General features: G+C 43.0%; 1 protein-coding gene across 1 annotated transcript in view; it reads left to right on the top strand.

The window, feature by feature from the left end:
- Window positions 1-16,828, top strand: part of SLC25A13 (solute carrier family 25 member 13) — a 203,568-nt gene extending 186,740 nt beyond the window's left edge. Inside the window, 4 exon segments of the mRNA XM_079932120.1 lie at window positions 4,187-4,325; window positions 15,071-15,229; window positions 15,321-15,411; window positions 15,684-16,828. Coding sequence (XP_079788246.1) covers window positions 4,187-4,325; window positions 15,071-15,229; window positions 15,321-15,411; window positions 15,684-15,864 — 570 coding nt within the window. The 3' untranslated portion in view covers window positions 15,865-16,828.
- Window positions 16,829-19,711: the final 2,883 nt, after the last annotated feature.

Here is a 19,711-nt window from a genome sequence, read left to right on the forward strand (position 1 = left end):
TTTGATGTAGGACTGGAGGATGGGTGTTCACTGAGAAGTGAAGGATTTATCAAGGAATCTGGGGAACATTCTCACTGTTGGAACTTTAAATGCCTTTCTCACATCCTGTCTCCCTTTTCATTGTGCCAAACTGGCACCTGCCTTTGTGCCTTAGGCCTGGAGGAAGTCGGGGGTGGGGGAGGAGGGGGGGGAGGAGAGCAGGAAAATTTAATAAGCCTGTGCCTTTTTCTTCAACCCTTTGCAAAGTTAGCTTTCCTTGGGAACTGGGCTTTGATGCCTGGGGTGTGAGAGACACCTCATGACTCAGGAGAAGTGATGTGCTGCCGGGAGATGCCTGAGCAGGTGCTGGGCTGTGGGAGGATGCAGGCTCCAGGAGAGGCAGGGACCACAGACCTCCTCATCCCCACCGGCCCTCACGCTTGTCCTGGACTTGATACTTTACATGGGACTTTAATAATTATTTCCTCGTGTAGTCCCAAACCCCTGTCCCCCTCCCTGCCCCGAAGAAGGCAACCTTTGGCCATTTTGACAGGAGAGGAAGGTTCAGAGCTCTGTTTCCCCCAGTGCTCTTTCATTACACAGTCACACAGCCATAGAGGGGAGGGTACCTCTCGCAGGTCCCAGGGCTGCTTCATACGTTGCTCGGTGGAAATTAGAGTTTCTAAATGTTTTCACTTGCTGGCTAGATGGTCCTGCCTCTGTGAAGCAGAGATGGTGGCCATTCCACAAGGTAACTTTCTTCCTTCACTTTCCCTTTCCTTCCTGTTTTTCAGATAATCAGAAACCAGAAATGTCTTACAGAGTCTCACCTTGGCTCCAGCATCCGTAAATTATTTAAGCACATTGTCTGATCCCTGGTAGGAAAAATGCAGCATATTTCTGACCAGTGTAGCTCCGCCTTTTCCTTAGATGTGGTCTTTCTTTGTTTGTTTGTTCATCTGTGTTTTGATCAAGTCATTTTTCTTCGTAGTCATCTGGAACTGTTCTCAGACATCTCTTAAAGCATATCACACCTCTTATTAGGCTCCTATTCTCACACTGATACATGATTTACTGTCATGATTTCAGGAAAGCAGAGTTCCTTCTTGGGAGAACCCAGCTGCTGCTTCACTTGGCCTTACTCTTCTTGTGTCACAGGGATGTTTCTAATTTCAGGTCACATATCAGTGTATCCCGAAGCCTCTCATTTCTCTCTTTAGTTGTGGTGTTTTCTGTGGGAGTTGGCAAAGCCAAATCAGTGTCACCAGGAACATGTCTTAGGCCCTAACAGCCCAAGATTTTGTTGTTTTCTAAATTAAATCAGGCAGTAGTTTCTGGCTCCTGGTCGCCTACACTCTGAAATAGGCAACGCTGACGTAGGCAGATCTACAGCACTGAGAAAGTGTGGAGCCATGTGGAATCTACTCCTCGTCTATCTTCTACTGACTTGGAAAGGGTGGTGTTTGGGTTGAAATGAATGAAGAGGAGGTATTTAAGAGGTTGATGTGCCTAGCTTAGCAGTTATCAAAGACGAGGTAGAGTGACACGTGTGCCTTGATTGATCAGATGAATGGGGCATCGAGTAGCTTTACCTGAGAGGAATCAGGCTGACCAGGAGAGGAAAATGGGAAAGTGAGGTCATTACAGAGCTTTGACAAGGGTGGCAATACTGGGCCTAACCCACAGGACAGCCAAGACCATGATGATGGTGGAGCTTTTAAAACAGTGTATAGAAAAGAAATTTAGGCAGTGTGGCTGAGGAGACGTTAGGCCATACCGCCCCCTCACCCTCCCACAAAAAAGAAAACCAAAACACTGGACAGCATGAATTTAAGGAGAAGAAAAGCATAACTGAACCACAGAAGCATGACCCCGACTATGGAACGGTTGATAATATTACTGTTGAAGGCGATGCTGCAAAACATATATGGTGGTTGCAGTGTTTATCTCTTGCTGGTGAAAATTAAGGGCAATTTAAATTTTTAATACTTTACTTTGTCTGTGATAGGCACTTACTGTTTTCTAATCGGGGGGAAGAACATGTTAAACGGAAAATATTACCAGCAAAAACAGAAAAAAAAAAAATGAGCAGAGCATCTAGACTGAAGTTCTGTAGATGCAGAAATTTGGGAGATGAGGTCCGTAGTAAAAACTAATAGATTTAGTTAAAAGCAGGATTCGTGTGAGGAGGAATTTTATCATCCTAAAAATTACTCCTAAGTGATTTGTTTAGTAAGTCAGTAATATGGCAAGTTTTTTTTTTACTATATTGAAGGAGCCAGACATGAAGAAGATTTAACTGATCTTAATATGAGTTGGTCATTTGGTGTTTAATTTGAATATCTCCTGGACAGACTCTGCATGTGAGCAAATAGGGAACAGAACTTATGGGAAGGTTTGTAGGCAAAATAAGGAAAAGGAAGTAAAAATAGACAAACAAATGAGTGATAGTATTACCCTTACACAGTAACTCCCTGGATTATAACTCTTTGAAAAACAAATCATCAGGAAAGGATTGGACGCTACATGGATACTGGTGCTATACTGTACTTTTTCCCTTTGAAAAAACTGGGAGAGGTGGAAAAAACTCGAGCCTCCTGAGTTTTGGACCTGTCTCTGGCACTGCCTCCAAGGAGGTCCCTTAAGCAAGCCAACAGCAAGGCCCTTGATAAACCTGCGATTGATAGGTTAACTGTCCTGGGCACCAATTTGCACATGTATAAAATGAGGAATTTGGGTGTGGTGAATTTTGTAGTTCTTCTTTTCAGTTACGCATTTAACAGTTTGGGTGTTAACAGAAGTGTGGGCTGATTGGCCATACGTGATGGGGGATCTGTACTCAAAGTGGCCAGAGGCAGCTTAACACATCCATGGGTGAGTTGATTGAAGAACAGCCAACATGACAGAATCCAGATTCCAAGCATTTGTTCTGGTTGGAAGGATGGGCCAAACTAGGATGAAGTTTAATAGGATTAAACACAAAGCCCTGCTTATGTTACTTGTTTAGGACAACTAATTAAGTTACAGTAGACCTAGGTTAATAGCGGTTCATATGAAAAAGACTAAGGGCTTTATTACCCGCAAGCTCAGTGTGAGTCAGGAGTGTAATGCGGGTGTCAGAAAAGCAAAGGCTGCAGTAACAGATGTGTAGTGTTAAGGAACTTTGACAGATTGGAGGCTGGCATCAGGCAAATACCCGAGAGCCAACATCACTAGACCTCAATAAATGTCGCTGGGCTTGGCTAGATCTGTGGAATCTGGATGGATTCATTATTTTCCTTGAAGAATCTCTAAATTTGATGAAAATTTTTAGGCATTAGAAATCTGTGAAAGAAATGGTATTAAATCGTTAAGTATTGAAAAGGGGGGCTTCTGAAGGTAGGTGGGTTTAGCCTGCCTAAAACACGGTATATGTCTTGTGGTTTTCATTAGAATTTTATATCGTATTTCTGGGCATACATCAATTTTGAAGCCCTCCCCATGGCATTATTTTGGCACCAGAAATTATTTGGTGAAGAGTTTGCCTTAGTTGCTAATTGTTCTACACAGAGCTCTTAAATATATAGGAATTATTAGAAACATTTTAAGGCTTTAGGACAGGCATTTATCAATGTTTCATAAACCCTGGGGCAGTCGGGCTAAGTATATGAATAAATTGGGGGAATCCATGAACCCCTTGAAAAGGTGTCTAATTTTTTACATATGTGTAATTTTTTCTGGGAAAGAGTCCAGCATTTTCATCAGAGTCTCAAACAATGTGAAAAACAAACCCCTTCCCCTACCACCTTTATAATTTGTCCACTTCCCAGTGTGTAAACACAGAGGTATCTTGGTTGTTGTTGCCCATCTTCTGAGAACAGATCCTCCTTGAAATGCCAGCGACCTGCCATCAATTAGGGATTTAAAAGGATGTGGCAGGCAGAGTTCCGAAAATGTTTTCATCGAAATCTTACCATTAGAATAAACAAGAACTCTCCCCTCTCGCTTATACCACACAGTAAAATGTTTTATTTTAAAATACAAGATTCTGATTTATTACTTGCAGAACTTGGGTTATATATGTTTTTTTCTGTTCCCCTTTCAACTTGTTAAGTACAAATTCGGTCTTCTCCAGGAATATTTTGTTCTGAGGGAAGTTCCAGAGAAGCTTGATCTTCTGAATGGGATATGTGTTTCATGTGGTTTTTCTTCCTTTTCAAACGTACAGGGTGCCAAAGCGTGCTTTCTGCGGGACATTCCTTTCTCGGCCATCTACTTCCCATGCTACGCTCATGTGAAGGCTTCCCTTGCAAATGAAGATGGGCAGATTAGCCCCGGAAGCCTGCTTTTCGCTGGCGCCATAGCCGGTGAGTGTCCTCAGAGCTCTGTTCCCCCTGTGCCACGGCACTGGAATTTTTGCTTATCGCTGTCGACAGGGTACACGTGAGATGGCTTTAGATGGCTTTGAAGAGCTACTACAGTGAAAGGGAAAGAAATGAATCTTACTTCTGGCAGGTTAGACTATTAGACAAGCTTAATTTCTCAACTCCAAAAAAAAGCTCGTTAAAAGTTGGTGCGTTTGTACTATTGCTGGATTCCAGTTCGGGTTCCATGTCATTTCATAGTTTCACTTCATGGTGTAAGAACAAGAACTGTTCAGTCAGAAGTTTTTAAAAATGTTAATACTTGTGCCTTAAAGGTGTCTAACCAAAATAGTACATAAAACTTGTCCAGAATTTAAGCAGTAATTATTGTCATTGAGAGAAAAGAAATGTAATAGAACTAGAAACAGCTTGGGTCTATTAGATACCTGATTCCTGCTAGCTGTGTAAGGTTGTAAGATTCGGGGTGGGGGTTGTATTTGAATCTCAGAGAGAAATGACTATCTTCTATAGTGCTACAGTGAAAGTATCAACAGAAGAAAATAGATGCAGACGTTGGCTTCTGCATTCCCAGTGTAAATCCTTAGAGGAAATTTGATTATAGCCCCAGCAGGAATGAGTTCATTCTTTGATGCTTCTCCTTGTTTAGAGACCCTAAAGGCTAGAACAATCTGGATTAGCTCTCCAGGTGGTGACAAACATTTAATGAGTTAACAGACCCTAAGGCAGTCATGGGGTGCCTGGGTCCAGACAGTTTTGATACAGGTGTTGTTCTCATCAGACATGTGGCTTGAGCCTCTGGAGAACTACCCCCTGCTTTGAGAAGTTGTTTGCTATTTTGTGAGCCCCGTGTCCTGCCTGTAGCCTGGGGAGCCCTGGAGGCGGGAACCCATGGAGCTCCTCTGTAATTCTTGGTGAATCCCTTTTCTTCAAAGGTGGTGATGTTGGTGTATGAGGCAGGGCTGTCCTTTCCTGGCTGCTCAGGGAGCCTCGTATGAGCAGCAGTGAGACCACTCTACCTAAATCATAAAAGCATGATCTCAAGACTCAACCATAGAATTCCCTGTTTTAATCCCAGTTTGGCTGTTGACTCACTCACTGTGTCCTTTATATGTCATTTACAGATGTATAAACGATAATATCTTTTGAATCAAAAGGGTATAATACAACTTATTTCCAGTCATTTACTTGAAATCAGGTAGGACCTACTGGGGAGAACTAACATACCACTTAGTAGTATGTGACCTTGGGCAAGTTACTTAAGCTCCCCGGGCTTGGTTTCCTCAGCCATAAAGGGAGACGGTAATTGTACTGACTGGAGAGAGTGGTTGTGAGGCTCTAATGAGAGCACCCATGTGGAGGACTTAGCCTGTAGCCTGGCAGAGAGTAAATACTCAGTACATGTTATCCATCATTACGTTGAATCCAAGAGAATCTGTCTGTAGCTCACTCCAAAACTCAATTGCAACATCAGAAGATAAAGCTCAAAGTCTAGGACATTCTCCAAGCTTTGTTTTCTTTGAACCACAAAAATATTGCTTTTAACTCTTCCCTTGGAGAAGATAGCTACCCAGACATAATTTTTGTCTCTGGGTACAAGTCTTCCTGGGTGATCCGTGCTGTCAGAACTGTAGAAATTATGAGTGGATTTTTTTTCTCTTTTAAAGTTTATTGTCTTCTATTTTTTGTTGGATTATGAAAATATTGACCATTGTAAAATATTTGGAAAGTATCGGAACACGTAAATAAGATAACAGTATCCATTATTCCATGACTCTAAGAAAATCACCATTTAATATTTTTGCTAATTTCTCCCCCCCCTTGGACGGTTTTTAACACATTATGGGTATGTGGTTTTCACTTAGCATCGTTTCTGAAGCATTGTTCACCATCACTGCAAAATGGTTCATGGCATGTGCTGTGGGGTCAGACTATCCGGGTTCAAATTCCAGTTTCCCTGCTGAGAACTGTATGACCTGAATGAGTTACTTAATGCCTCTCGGCTTGTTTCTCCACCTCTATATGGAAATAAGAATAGTCTTAGTCTTGTAAGATTATTATGAGGATTAAGTGAATTAATGGATATAAAGATCCAGGAAAGCACCCGGCACATAATAAGTATTTTTAAATGTTCAATAATAATGTTAATTTTCTTATGTCATTTAAAACTTTGGAAACAAAATTTTTAATTTGCTGCATACTTACATCACCTTCAATCTTAGAAAACAAACTTTTTTTTCAAAAAAAATTTAAATACATGGTATTGTTAAAAAACATCTTTGTGCATAAGGCTTGTCCCCCTATCCTGGATTGTTTTCTTGGGAGAAATAAATTCTCTGAAGTGAGTTTGCTGGTTAAAAAAAAAAAAAAATTTATGATTGTTTTTAAGGCATTGCCTTGTCCTTCTTGAAAGTTTGAACTGCTTTACATCCCCATTCTACTATTATTTTAGCCCTCTAGCCATCCTGTTGTCTTTCAGAGTTGTTTTCCACATACCTTCTGTATTAGTTATTTGTTGCCACGGAACAGGTTACCCCAAACTTAGCAGCTTCAAACAACAAATGTTTATTATCCCAGTTTCTGTGGGTTGGGAGCAGCTCATCTGGGGACCTGTAGCTCGAGTCTGTCATGAGGTTGCAGTCAAGACGTCAGCCAGGGCTCTAGAAGGCCTGACTGGGGTCGGAGGACGCACTTTCAAGACGGCTCAGTCGCACGCACGGCATTGGCAGGACGCACAGCATTGGCAGGACCGTCAGTTCCTTGCCACAGGGCCTCTCCATAGGTCCTTGGGTGTCCTCATGACACAGCGGCTGGCTTCCCCCAGAGCAAGACCAGAGAGAGAGGGAGGAGGGAGAGGGAGGGACAGGGCAGGAGAAGTTGGGGGAGGAAGGTGAGAAGAAGAGGAAGCAAATAGAAGCCGCAGTGTCTTTATGAGCAAGCCTTGTAAGTCGCACTCCTTCGTTTCCACACCGTCCTATTAGTCCTACTGATCAGCCCTCCGTAACGTGCACGAAGACGATGCGGAGGTAGAGGTGTGAACACCAGCAGGTGAAGATCACTGAGGCCCCTTTGGGAGCGAACTGCCACGCTGACTATAGAACGTTTACTTTCATTTTATTGCCCATCTTCCCCTTCCCTGTAAGACAGGATAACATAAGACAGACTTTGTCATTGGATTTTTCTTGAAAGGACAGATAAGCCACAAAGCTTGATGGTCTTTATCTTCCACAAACCTGTATAAACTATGTAATGAGAACTAAGCTACTTTCTTAATTTCATAACAGATATCAGAAGCCAATGGCAACTGTCATAACCTCTATTCTCATTAAAGTTAGGGATGTTTCTGTTATCCAGTTTTTTAGCCTTATTTGGAGGTTCCAGTCAATGTGGTGAATATGAAAAGGAAGAAAGAGGCATAAATATTAGAAAAGAAGAAATGAATCTATCGTTATTTGAAAATGATTGTTTACCTGAAAATCCAAATTAAAATGCCTAAAAATGTATCAGAATTAATAAGGAAGATTAGTAATTTTTTTTTTAAGTAAGATAAACATAAAAATGTATATCCAGTGATAAGCAGTTAATTGATGTCCTGGGAGGAAGCAGGTCCACCATCTGCTGAGTGTAGAGCCTTGCAGGTGTGCTCAGCCAGGGAGCTGAATTCAGTATGGAAAGGGCAGAGGACTGTGGTCAGAAGCGTGCCCAGGGCAACACCATCAAGAAGGGCAGTGAGCACAAAATGCACCACACATGTGTGGGCTGTTGGTTGCAAGCCAGATCAGACCCCCATGTTCCTCTTGTGGATACCAGGGGAAGAAAGGCATTTCCTCAGGAGAGGACACAGTGATGGGGTGGGTATGCACAGAAGCCCAGGAGGTAGGTCCAAGGGCCGGAGTGATCTTTGTTGTCATTAAGAGAAAGGAGAAAAGCTGATCTCAAAATAAGCTACGAGGAACAGTAATTGACTTAACTAACTTATTATAAGAAATGTCTTAATGCTATTTTTATATGTTATATAAAATACACATTTTAATATAAAATATGATTTTTATATTTTATATTTCAGTTTATCTCTTACACAGGATACTTTTGTTGTTGTTGTTGTTGTTGTTGTACGCGGGCCTCTCACTGTTGTGGCCCCTTCCCCTGCGGAGCACAGGCTCCATACGGGCGGGCTCAGCGGCCATAGCTCACGGGCCCAGCCACTCCGCGGCATGTGGGATCTTCCCGGACCGGGGCACGAACCCGTGTCCCCTGCATCGGCAGGCGGACTCTCAACCACTGCGCCACCAGGGAAGCCCAGGATACGTATATTTTTTGTTGAACAATACTATTATACGTAAGATGGATCTGGGTTCAGTGAACATGATTTTACCTTTTATGTTTTGACAGGAATTTCAGTTATTCAGTAAGTATTACCTTACTTTCTCCAAAAATTTGATTTGATTTAAAGTTAGATTGCTTTAGTAATATACAGCTTTTTAACAGGTGGTTGTTAGTATCTTAAAACATAGAGAATATTAAATTTTTTTAGGTCTATGTATCTAGTGATAAACTGGGAAGATCTTTAGATGCTGGGAACATCTCCATTAATTCACAGGATCGAGTTAAGTCCAACAGATATTTAAATTTATGTTCATTAGCCGAAGTGCCTCATGTGTCAGAAGGTGAGGGTTGAAGCAAGGGGCCTGAAATTAAGGAATCAAATTCTGACTCACTCTAAGTGTTACTTTTTTGATTAATGAAGGGCAATGCAATATGGTTTATGGATAATATCAAATGAAGGATACCTAATACTTCTCAAATGTTATAGAGTGACCGCTCATCCCAGATGATCTTGTCAGAGGGGTGAGGTAGAGGAACAAGTCAGACTGCAGTGATGGTCGTGTGATCTTGTCTTTGAATTAATTAGCTTTAGACTAAGTAGTAATTCAGGAATATCTGTTTTTTTTGTTTTTTTGTTTTTTTTTTGCGGTACGCATGCCTCTCACTGTTGTGGCCTCTCCCGTTGCGGAGCACAGGCTCCGGACGCGCAGGCTTAGCGGCCATGGCTCACGGGCCCAGCCACTCCGCGGCATGTGGGATCTTCCCAGACCGGGGCACGAACCTGTGTCCCCTGAATCGGCAGGCGGACTCTCAACCACTGCGCCACCAGGGAAGCCCCAGGAATATCTTTAAAAGAGTTATGTGTGTGACTGATCATGATGCTTTTACAAATGTATTAGAAGAATTAAGTTAGGAGAAAAGTACCATTGGCACATAATTATATAAAATGTAACAATTTTTTAATTATGTGGACATAAAGCTTAAGATAATTTAAAAGCAATTCTTAGATCCTTAAAAAAAAAAAGTAATGGAGAGGTTGGATCAAGGTAATGGACTGAGCATGTTGATCCATCTCTCCTCCCAAATACCTTAAAATGGTAGAAAATACATGTTAAAAAACTCCTTATTGGGCTTCCCTGGTGGCGCAGTGGTTGAGAGTCCGCCTGCCGATGCAGGGGACACGGGTTCGTGCCCCGGTCCGGGAGGATCCCACATGCCACGGAGCGGCTGGGCCCGTGAGCCATGGCCACTGAGCCTGCACATCCGGAGCCTGTGCTCCGCAACGGGAGAGGCCACAACAGTGAGAGGCCCGTACCGCAAAACAAACAAACAAACAAAACTCCTTGTTAGCACCAGCCTTCAGAAGATAGGAACCAAAACCTGAAACAAGTGAAAAATGCCACAGCCCAGAACACCGGCAGGAGAAATTACTTTTATTAATTTAAGAGCAAAACCAGATAATTTTAACCTCAGAGTGAACAATAGATAAAATGCCTTGAGTGTTGGGGGAGGTTTTAGGTTAATTTAAATAATTAACAAGAGTTAAGGTTTTAGGTTAATTTAAATAATTAACAAGAGTTAAGGAACTGCATTTACTGCGGGAAGGTCGGCTTGCTCCTCTCTCTTCTCCTTTCTATATGGAACTTCAGGCAACATTTGAACGGAGGCTAAAAGCCCAGAGCTGTATTCTAAAGGGAAGGGAACACTTGCCTGGAGAGGGTGATTGTAAAGAACTGAAATAAATCAGGGCAAGGCTTAATGGTAATTCCAGACCTTTACCACAGATGCAGGGGGGGGAGAAAAAAATGAACTAATAGCAGCTCTTCCAAAGAGGGGTAGAAAATAATTCCTTCTACCTCCAGAGTGAAGCACCTCGCATTGCAGGATTTGGAAGGTCCCTGCCCTGCCAGCCTATCTTAGCCCCTGCATGCAGTTACGGGCCTCACCCATTTCACAAACTCTCTCCATTCAGGAGAGAGGCCTGTGGGTGAGGCTGGCCCAGAGTGCGGTGGAAAGCTGTCCACAGCACAAATCAGCCTGTCCTTTGAACTTGAATGTCAGTAGACAGCCAGGGGTCCCCTCAGACAACAAGGAGCAATAAGGTAAGTAAATAGAAGAATTACAGAGAAAACAGGCAATTCAGGGAACAGAGGAGAACTTTTAAGAACTATAATTAGGGTCCTCAGATTTGAAAGAAACACTCAGTAAGGAGGCTTTCTTGAAAGTTAATAAAAAGATTGCCAAACTTAGAAATCCATAAAAAAAAAAAACAAACACCAAATTTGACACATGGAAAATAAAGTCATGGGAGAAAACAAACAAAAAGCTCTAGAATATGGATCACAAATACATAGATGAAAAATAACAGAAAATTTAAGAGATATGTAGGATGAATCCGAGAGGTCTAACATCTGTTTAATAGGAGTTGTCCAAGGAGAAGCAATAAGAGAAAGAGGAGAGAAAACCAATCAGTAATGGAAGATTGGCTTCTCATCTGCGGTGCTGGCTTCCGTCAAAACGCCGAGGAGAGGAGGTCTTGATATGCAGTTACGTTCCCAGCAGGCACGCTTGCCTTCAGGAGCAGAGGCCAAAGCAGGGTAGTCCCTCCCAGCCAGGACTCACAGGTACCCCTCACAGACCTCTCGGAGGCAAAATGAAAAGTGAACTTAAGAAAGAGGACACTGTGGGATATATGAAACACAGCAGATAAAAGTTAAACCCAAGAGTCGGTCTGAGTGACTGCTAACCTTGGCTTATGTGTTTTTGTACAAGAAGCGTTGTTGGGAGGCAGGTAATAGAAAGGGAGACAAAGGGAGGGGGCACCTCAGCCTGCAGAGATGTCAGTGCTCATTCGTTGCACACACTGTAACCCACACCTGTGTAACAAACGCTTATGATATTTAGACAAATTGAATTAGTCAGGAAAGGGTGGAAATCACAAGGGAAACACCTAGAAGCAGAGAAAATGAAAACCGTAACTAACCCAGAATGGCAGAAATCAGTCTACGAGCCACAACTGAATGCGTTCAGTGCCGCTAGTAAAAACAAACACTTTTAGCCAAGTTGTGAAAGAAAATCTAGTCATCTGACATTCGAGGAAACAGTGACATAGAAAGATGGAAAGAGAATGGATTGAAAAATATGTACCAGGCAAATACCAACAATAAGCAAGTGTAGCAATATTAATGTCAAACTAAATGGAATTCAGGGTTTAAACATAGCATTCAGAAGCACAGAGGCATATTTTACACTTAGAAAAGATAAAGTTCACTAAGAAGCCTCTCTGTATTATCAACATAATATCGTCTTATAAAACCTCAAGTTAAAAGTATGACAAGAGGGCTTCCCTGGTGGCGCAGTGGTTGGGGGTCCGCCTGCCGATGCAGGGGACACGGGTTCGTGCCCCAGTCCGGGAGGATCCCACATGCCGCGGAGCGGCTGGGCCCGTGAGCCATGGCCGCTGAGCCTGCGCGTCCGGAGCCTGTGCTCCGCAATGGGAGAGGCCACAACAGTGAGGGGCCCGCGTACCGCAAAAAAAAAAAAGGTATGACAAGAATGTGGTATTTTCTCTTTCTAAATGAAAATCTTTACACTTTTCTTAGAAACTGATACATCAAGTAGATAATATAGATGAGGGTGCAAAGGGATTCTGGCAAACTTAACCTTGATCCAAAATACATAGATATTAACTCTGTGTCCCATAAACAGAGAAGCACATTTTTTTTTTGCAAATACTAACAGGATATTTGTGAAAATTAAGGCTGACTTACCCCAAAGTTGTATTTTTAGTCATATCTGTTCATTGGTCTTTGCTGGGTTGGGTTTTTTTTTTTTTTTTGAGGTACAATATTATATAAGTTTCTGTTGTGCAGTATAGTGATTCACAGTTTTTAAAGGTTATGTTCCATTTGTAGTTATTGTAAAATATTAGCCGTATTCCCTGTTATACAACATATCCTTGTACCAAAGCTGTGTTTTGCCAATCATGCTTTCTTTTTGTTGTAAATGACCTTCTACTCTCTAGCTGCTGGGCACCCCCTTAAAGAGTTATAATTTTTTTATTGGCTGGAGAACACCCAAGTTGTTCCAGTCACACAGGTAGCAGGTGGCCCCAAGGTCTCACCATTTGTCTCATCTCTGAAGCACCAGCTGGGCAGCAGTCCCCTTCCTGTTGAGGAACCTAAAAGCTGCCTCCCTGTTGCCTAGCCTTGTCTTGTTCTCCCATCTTTGGGGAGAGAGAAAACTTGACCTCTTTTTGTTGTTGTTGTTCTTGTTTTTATTTGGTTGCACTGGGTCTTAGTCGTGAGACGTGGGCTCCTTATTTGTGGCATGCGAACTCTTAGTTGCGGCGTGCATGTGGGATCTAGTTTCCTGACCGGGAATCAAACCCGGGACCCCTGCATTGGGAGCATGGAATCTTAACCACTGCACCACCAGGGAAGTCCCAAGACTTGACCTCTTGCTCAGCATTGTCTTTACCCTTTTGCAAGCCGGAAGAGACCAGGCAAATTGGCTCAGAGTCTTTGCCATCCCTGACCCCCCAGATCAACACACCTCCGGTGGCCCAGCTCTTCCTGGTAGGTGCTGCTTTCCTGGCCTTGCTCTGGAGCAGCCTGATGCTGTCCTCCAGGTGAATTTAGCAAATCTCCACACCAGAAATCCCCTGTCCACAGGGATATCCACAGTCCCTCCGAGGCCCTGGCAGCTGGCCTCCTAGGAGAGGTGGGAGCAGGGGGTGGAGAGGATGAGAGTCGTGCGCAGGCCGCCATGTTTCCAGTACCCCGCCCCCGCCAACACACACACCAATCACTTTTTACCAGACAACTTGCTAAACATCTTACACGTTTCTCTTGGCATTTTTATTTCACTGATCAATGTCCTTCCTCCCTGCCCTCCCCAGTACTTCTCTCTCTTTTCATAACAAGTAGCTATTTATGAAACCTGCCCTAACTGAAGGAAACCTTTTACCCATTTTATCGCTTGTGTCTTTCACATTCACACTCTGACATGCCTGCCCGCCGTTGTAAGGAGGATTTTATTGCGTGTCTAAAGCAGACAGCCTTGCTAAACTCTTTCTAAACCAGGAAGTGAAACAAAATTGGTGGTGTGAACACAGTGGGTTTCTAAGCATTTTTCATGTTTCCTTCCATTATGTTGGAGGATAAATTCCTGGCTCAAAGTTGAAATAATTCCTCTAAGCTAATAGGAAATTCAGTCTGACTTATCCAGTGAAGCAGTGGATATAAAGTGAGCTTTCTCACATGCAAAAACGTGATGCATTTTATAAAAACGGTTCAGATGAATGTTTGAGGAGCTTAGTATAGATGGAAGAGGAAAAGATACAGCTTAGTGATATAAATGCAAACGTGTACTCTGCAGATTTCCCCCGGGCACATACGCACACACTGTAACTTTAAAGCTGTCTGTTAGAAGGATGAGATGGAGTTGTGAGCCAGACCACGCTGGTTTGGACAGAAATTCTTACAGAATTATTAAGCCTTAAAAAAAGCAAAGGAGATTTATGCATCTGCATTTGACCAATTTGGTTTGGAATAGGTTCATAATGGAAAAGTAATAAAACCATAAGAGACAGTGTCTTCTGAGTACAGTCTCGCTTTTAAAAACTCTAAACATGGGCTGCCCCAGTTTGGATAAAATGACTGTAGAAAAATTTCCCATTGGTAATTTTGGGAGGGTTTTGTTGTTGTTGTTGTTGTTTCTTTTTCATTGATTATCGGCCAATCTAAATTTTAAGCTTTCTGTCATATGTTTTCTGGAGATGTCAGTCATAGGAAAGAGGAATCCTGAAGTGTTATCTGTGGGCGCCTCCCCTTCAGGTCACTCCACACACACACACACACACACACACACACACACACAGTGTTTGTTTAGCTGTCAGTAAAGTCTTTCTCTGATGTAAATGAAGAGGTGAGGGTTTGGAAGGTGGGGGGTGGTTGAGTGTATGTGACAAGGCACCTCCAGTGACTGCCAGAAAAGCAGGAAGAGGAGACGGATAACAAGCTTTACCTCTGAAAACTCAGACCTGGTAACTCTGCTTTCCACAGGAAAGCAAAAGAAAAAACAAGCAAACAAACAAAATCTTTCTCCGTTTGTTCTCAACCACTCGAAGTCGCCGTCTTGATAATTCCTTCAAACTATTTAAGAATATAAGCGTAACAAACGGAGGTTGGTGATCTGGAGACGAGGCGTGTGCTCCTCTAGGTGTGTTGGAGCCTCCTTCACTGCGGACGAGAGTCACAGCTGTGCTTCCCAGAGGGGACAGCAAAGAGGCATTTGATTTCATCTGATTCTTAACTTTCTTTCCACGGCCGGCAGTTCAAAGCACAGTTCTTTTTATATAGGGAGAATGTGACCGGACTGCGAAGGTGTTGTCTTTCCTGCAGGTATGCCTGCGGCATCTCTAGTGACCCCCGCTGATGTTATCAAGACTCGATTACAGGTGGCCGCCCGGGCCGGCCAGACCACTTACAGCGGAGTGATAGACTGCTTTAGGAAGATCCTTCGGGAAGAAGGCCCAAAAGCTTTGTGGAAAGGAGCTGGCGGTATGGAAATAATTTGCTCTTAACTAAACCTTTGGTATCAGGTGAATTTTTAAAATCTAATTGCATCTGTTATTTCTTATTTCTTTCAAAGCTCGTGTGTTTCGTTCCTCCCCCCAGTTTGGTGTAACTTTGCTGACCTATGAATTGCTGCAGCGATGGTTCTACGTTGACTTTGGAGGAGTGTAAGTATCCTGCTAAATTTCAGCTGCTTCTGATACTCTGTTGTCATTGAGAAAGGTATGTCTGCTTAGTCCCTATGGTGAAGTAGAAAAGATGTAGGAAAATACTGAAGTCATGTTATCAAACTCATTTCAAAAGGGAATATACAACTAACTAGAATTCCACAGTTCCTCTCTGATCCAGACTTCAGCAGTTTTTGAGCGTTGTTTTTACCAAGTTAAAAAACAAAACAAAAACTCAGATTCTCGCTCTGTTTTCTCTCCTTTCCTTTTAGGAAGCCCATGGGAGCAGAGCCAGTTCCTAAATCCAGGGTCACACTGCCTGCTCCCAACCCCGATCACGTTGGGGGCTACAAACTGGCAGTTGCGACATTTGCAGGGATTGAAAACAAATTTGGGCTCTACCTACCTCTCTTCAAGCCATCTACCTCACAAGCCGTTGGTAGAGGCCCGTAGGACCGTCCCTGCGCTATTGCTGTGGCTTTGTTGTTACTGCAATGAAGAATGCCCCAGCTTGGATTGAAGCAACACTTCATTCCTTTCACTTCCATCTCCTGTTTAAATTCAAGTCGAGGCTTTTTATAAGGTGAAATCATTTATTTTCCGTGTGGTTTCATAACCTAGATCATTGTGAAATTTTTCATAATTATTCTTTGGGCCTCTGCTCACAAACCTTTGTGTCTGACATTTGCTGGGATTTGGTCAACACTAACCGGATTTGGAGGAAGAAGCAAGTCTGAATACAAATTAGAACCGTTCTCCTTAGGATTAGGATTATAGTCCCAATGAGGCTATTGAGAGGGAATCATGGTGCTCAGAGCAGAAGTGTTCCGTGTGTCTATTTAACCTGGTAGGAAACTGGGTGCATATTTGTGAAAGTAAAAAACGCTGGAAGAAATGAAAACATTATCAGAAATAGGCAGCCTGGCTTCACGTTTTAAGCATGCACTAATTCTGTCTCTGGATTACATTATGAAGCTTTTATGTGAAACATGTTTTTTTGTAATGAAAACCACATTGAAGATGTTTAATAATCATATTCTGTTACTGGTACTAAGACTACTAGGGAGAAGTCTTTTGTGCTTTAGCGAAAGTACTGTTGGCACTGTACTCTCTAGATGGAGAAACCAGGATATGCAGCATCTCTCCTCATTTGGGGGAACCGCTCATATGAAGCACATGTGCTGACTGCTGCCTATTTCAATAAACACTGTAGAAAAACGCGTGCCTCCCTGTTACTGGTACCTACCCTCGCCCCCTCCCAGTCCCCTGTAATTGGCATCCATTTGCTTTTAAAACCCATTTTATCTTGAATCATGGAAGAAAACTACATTGCAATGTAAGTTTTTAATTTGTGGTGCCTTGCGCAATGGTCAGAAGGCTCATGTGTTTGTGAGGAAGGAAATAAACTATTTTTAAAGCTACTGAATTGTTTGCTCTTGTTATGTCATGTGGCGAATGACCGCAATAATTGTCATCATTGGACTCTCTGTGTTTCATTTTGAGGGTGATTTGTTCGTAGTGGCGCGGATATGTCCTCGTCTTTCAAGGTGACGTGTACCCTTGTCTTCGGTATGCCAGCGTTCAGCGTGAATAAGGGAAACTACACTTAACCCCAGACGAGCGAGGAACCTAGCAAACTGACACTTGTTCTAGTCGTTCTCGGTGCTTTTGGCAGTTTCTTACCGTGAGAATTAATGTAAAGCTTCACTGGCAGTTGGGCGTGAAAACTGGTATGAAATGGCAATGGTATTTTCTCATTTTCTCTGACTCTTCCTCATACCAAAACCATATACCACTGTGTCTGACCTTTGGTAATATTTGGCCAGCACTGTAATGACTGGTGGAAAGGTGTTAGTCTTGAACAGACCTCAGGGCTCTCCTTAGGCTGCAGTCGTGCTCCTGAGGAAGCTGCTGGGTAACTTATCAGCAGTGAGTTGGAACTTTCTGTTTCTCCGAAATTCACCTCCAGACGGCACAGCCATTTCTCAGTCTCCTGTCTTGCTGTAGATCAGCAGGTTGGCATTCAAAGTTATTGTTCAAAATTGGAAAGTGTGGACACCATCCATGAGTCTGTTTTGTTTTGTTTTTTTCAGTGAACAAAAGCTTTGCTATACTCACCAGAGACAGGACACATACACACATGGCTCCCTCATGGTTTTGGTTTGGCGAACACCAAAGAGAAACCCCTCCGTCTCCCTGAACTCACCCCTAATCCCTGCTCAAAGTGACAAGTGGTATTTATATTTTAATCTCAAAGACCAGTCACAAGACTCCAAATACGTCTTAGAAATTTAGGTGGTGTTACAATAACAAAGCACTCAAGCTTTGGTATTTTGAATGTGGAGAAAAGTCCCCCAGTGTAAATCACTGCATTCCTTTTCTTCACGTGCTTGAAATTTTATAGAAGATCGAATTTTCATTGTATAAACACTGACCCACGTCTCAGACGTGGTGCACTGCCCTGCCTGCTTCTTGAAGAGATGCTGCATTTGTTGGGAGAGTGTCCTGGTTTCCCTTAGACGTACCTGTAGCTGAGGGCGATTCTCTTTAGTACATGAGAAACCCGAGGTACCAGGAAGCCAGAGGAGATAGGGCCACAGGACTGTGTTTCTTTAAAATCCTCGGCTCACTCTGTTCAGGGATAGGCAGTGACTTGAGACACTTTGAAGGAGGCCTAATTTCCATCTGAGTTGTGCTCAGTGGGTGGTGTGACTGTGACATCCTTGAATAGAACTGCAATCACCGTGTGGTGAAAACCACGTCAAATTTGTTCTGGGTTTTTCTTCTTCCTGAAGTGACAGCACAATACGTTGGCAGTGCCGTGGCTGCCGTTTCTGCAGCTGCTCCTTTTCCTCAATGCTGAGGAACCGAGAGCCGTGTAACTCCCACCCATGGGGACCAGCCTCCCCCCCTGCCCGGCCAGCGCGCTGGAGTGTCTCCCTCTGCCCTGGGTCCACCTCATGATTGCTTGGGGTTGGGGAAGAGGCCTGACTTTTGTAGCAGCTTTTTTTTTTTCTAGGAGGGGAAAAAATGTGGAGCTGACCACAGAATGAACACACTGATTCTTGGGTTCCAGTCGTGGCTGGGTTTCTTGAGGCTGGGTGGCATGCTGTCGCCAAGCTCATGCTACACCTCATAACCCACAACCATTCGCTGTGCTCCCTGGGGTCGCCTTAATCCCAAGCAGCCGGGGTTGCACAGGGGAAAATAAGAATTCTGGCACAGAAAGGAGTCATTTAAATGCTTATTGCATTTCAAGCTTCAGTTTTTACTTAGCTAAAATATTTACCATTGCTGGAAAACAATGTTTAAAATTTTGTGCTTATATGTTATTTAATGGTGTGGCCTATGTAAACCTCAGGATGCTTACATTTTGACAGTCTTCTGGAAATGTTTAACAGCACATAACTCAGTGAGCAGGGAATAAAAACCGGGAACAAATTGTGCTTGAAACTTTGTAACCTCCCCTGGCTAGGTATTCGGCAAGGCACCTTGGAATTCTTCAGGTAGAGGCAGGGAAATCTCCAGTAATGGAATTTGGTGAATCCTGTCTTGTGGCCCCATTTGTCAACCTTCTGGATAAACCCTAAGGGTCATCATGTGCTTTTTACCGCAGAAGCCATCCTTGTGGGGATGAATTTGTGTCTTTGCCACTGAGCAGAAATCCCGTTTTAAATTCAGGGTAATCAAACGCTTTCAGGATGTGGATTTTCCCGAAGATTTTTAGAAGACGCGTTCCCTGGTAAGAGCAGTGAAATGTTCTTTCCACAAATGGTACTGCCCACAAAGGGGGCGTGCCTTTTGTTTTACCTTTTGGGAATAACCCAACCCTCACCAAAGGGTTCTGTTTTTGATGTTATGAGGACCACGGTGGGGGGGGAGGGGGGTGTTTAATGGTTTCATTTTAAGGTCTGAGGCAGCAAAAAGCATTGCCACTTCTATCTTTTAAAACAGTGGCAGTCTTCAGCTTGAAAGCCCAGATTGGGCTCCATAAGGGTAGGGACTGTGCTTTGATGCTAGTTCCATAGCGCCTGGAACTTTTAGTAGACTCTTATTATTTGGATGGATGGATGGATGGATGGATGGATGGATGGATGGATGGATGGATGGATGGATTTTTGAGAAATGGGTTTTTTTCCCAATGAGTAATCTCCATTATCTTCCTATTTTATAGGCCTTTTCAGTAGTGGTTTTAATGGCTGGAGTTAAAACCATAACTGAAAACAATTATAGTCTTATGTATTGTTCAGTTACTTTAGAAGTCATAAGTACTTCTTTTATTAGAGCAACTACAACTATT

The sequence above is a fragment of the Stenella coeruleoalba genome, assembly GCF_951394435.1.
Source record: "Stenella coeruleoalba genome assembly, chromosome: 9".
NCBI lineage: Eukaryota > Metazoa > Chordata > Mammalia > Artiodactyla > Delphinidae > Stenella > Stenella coeruleoalba.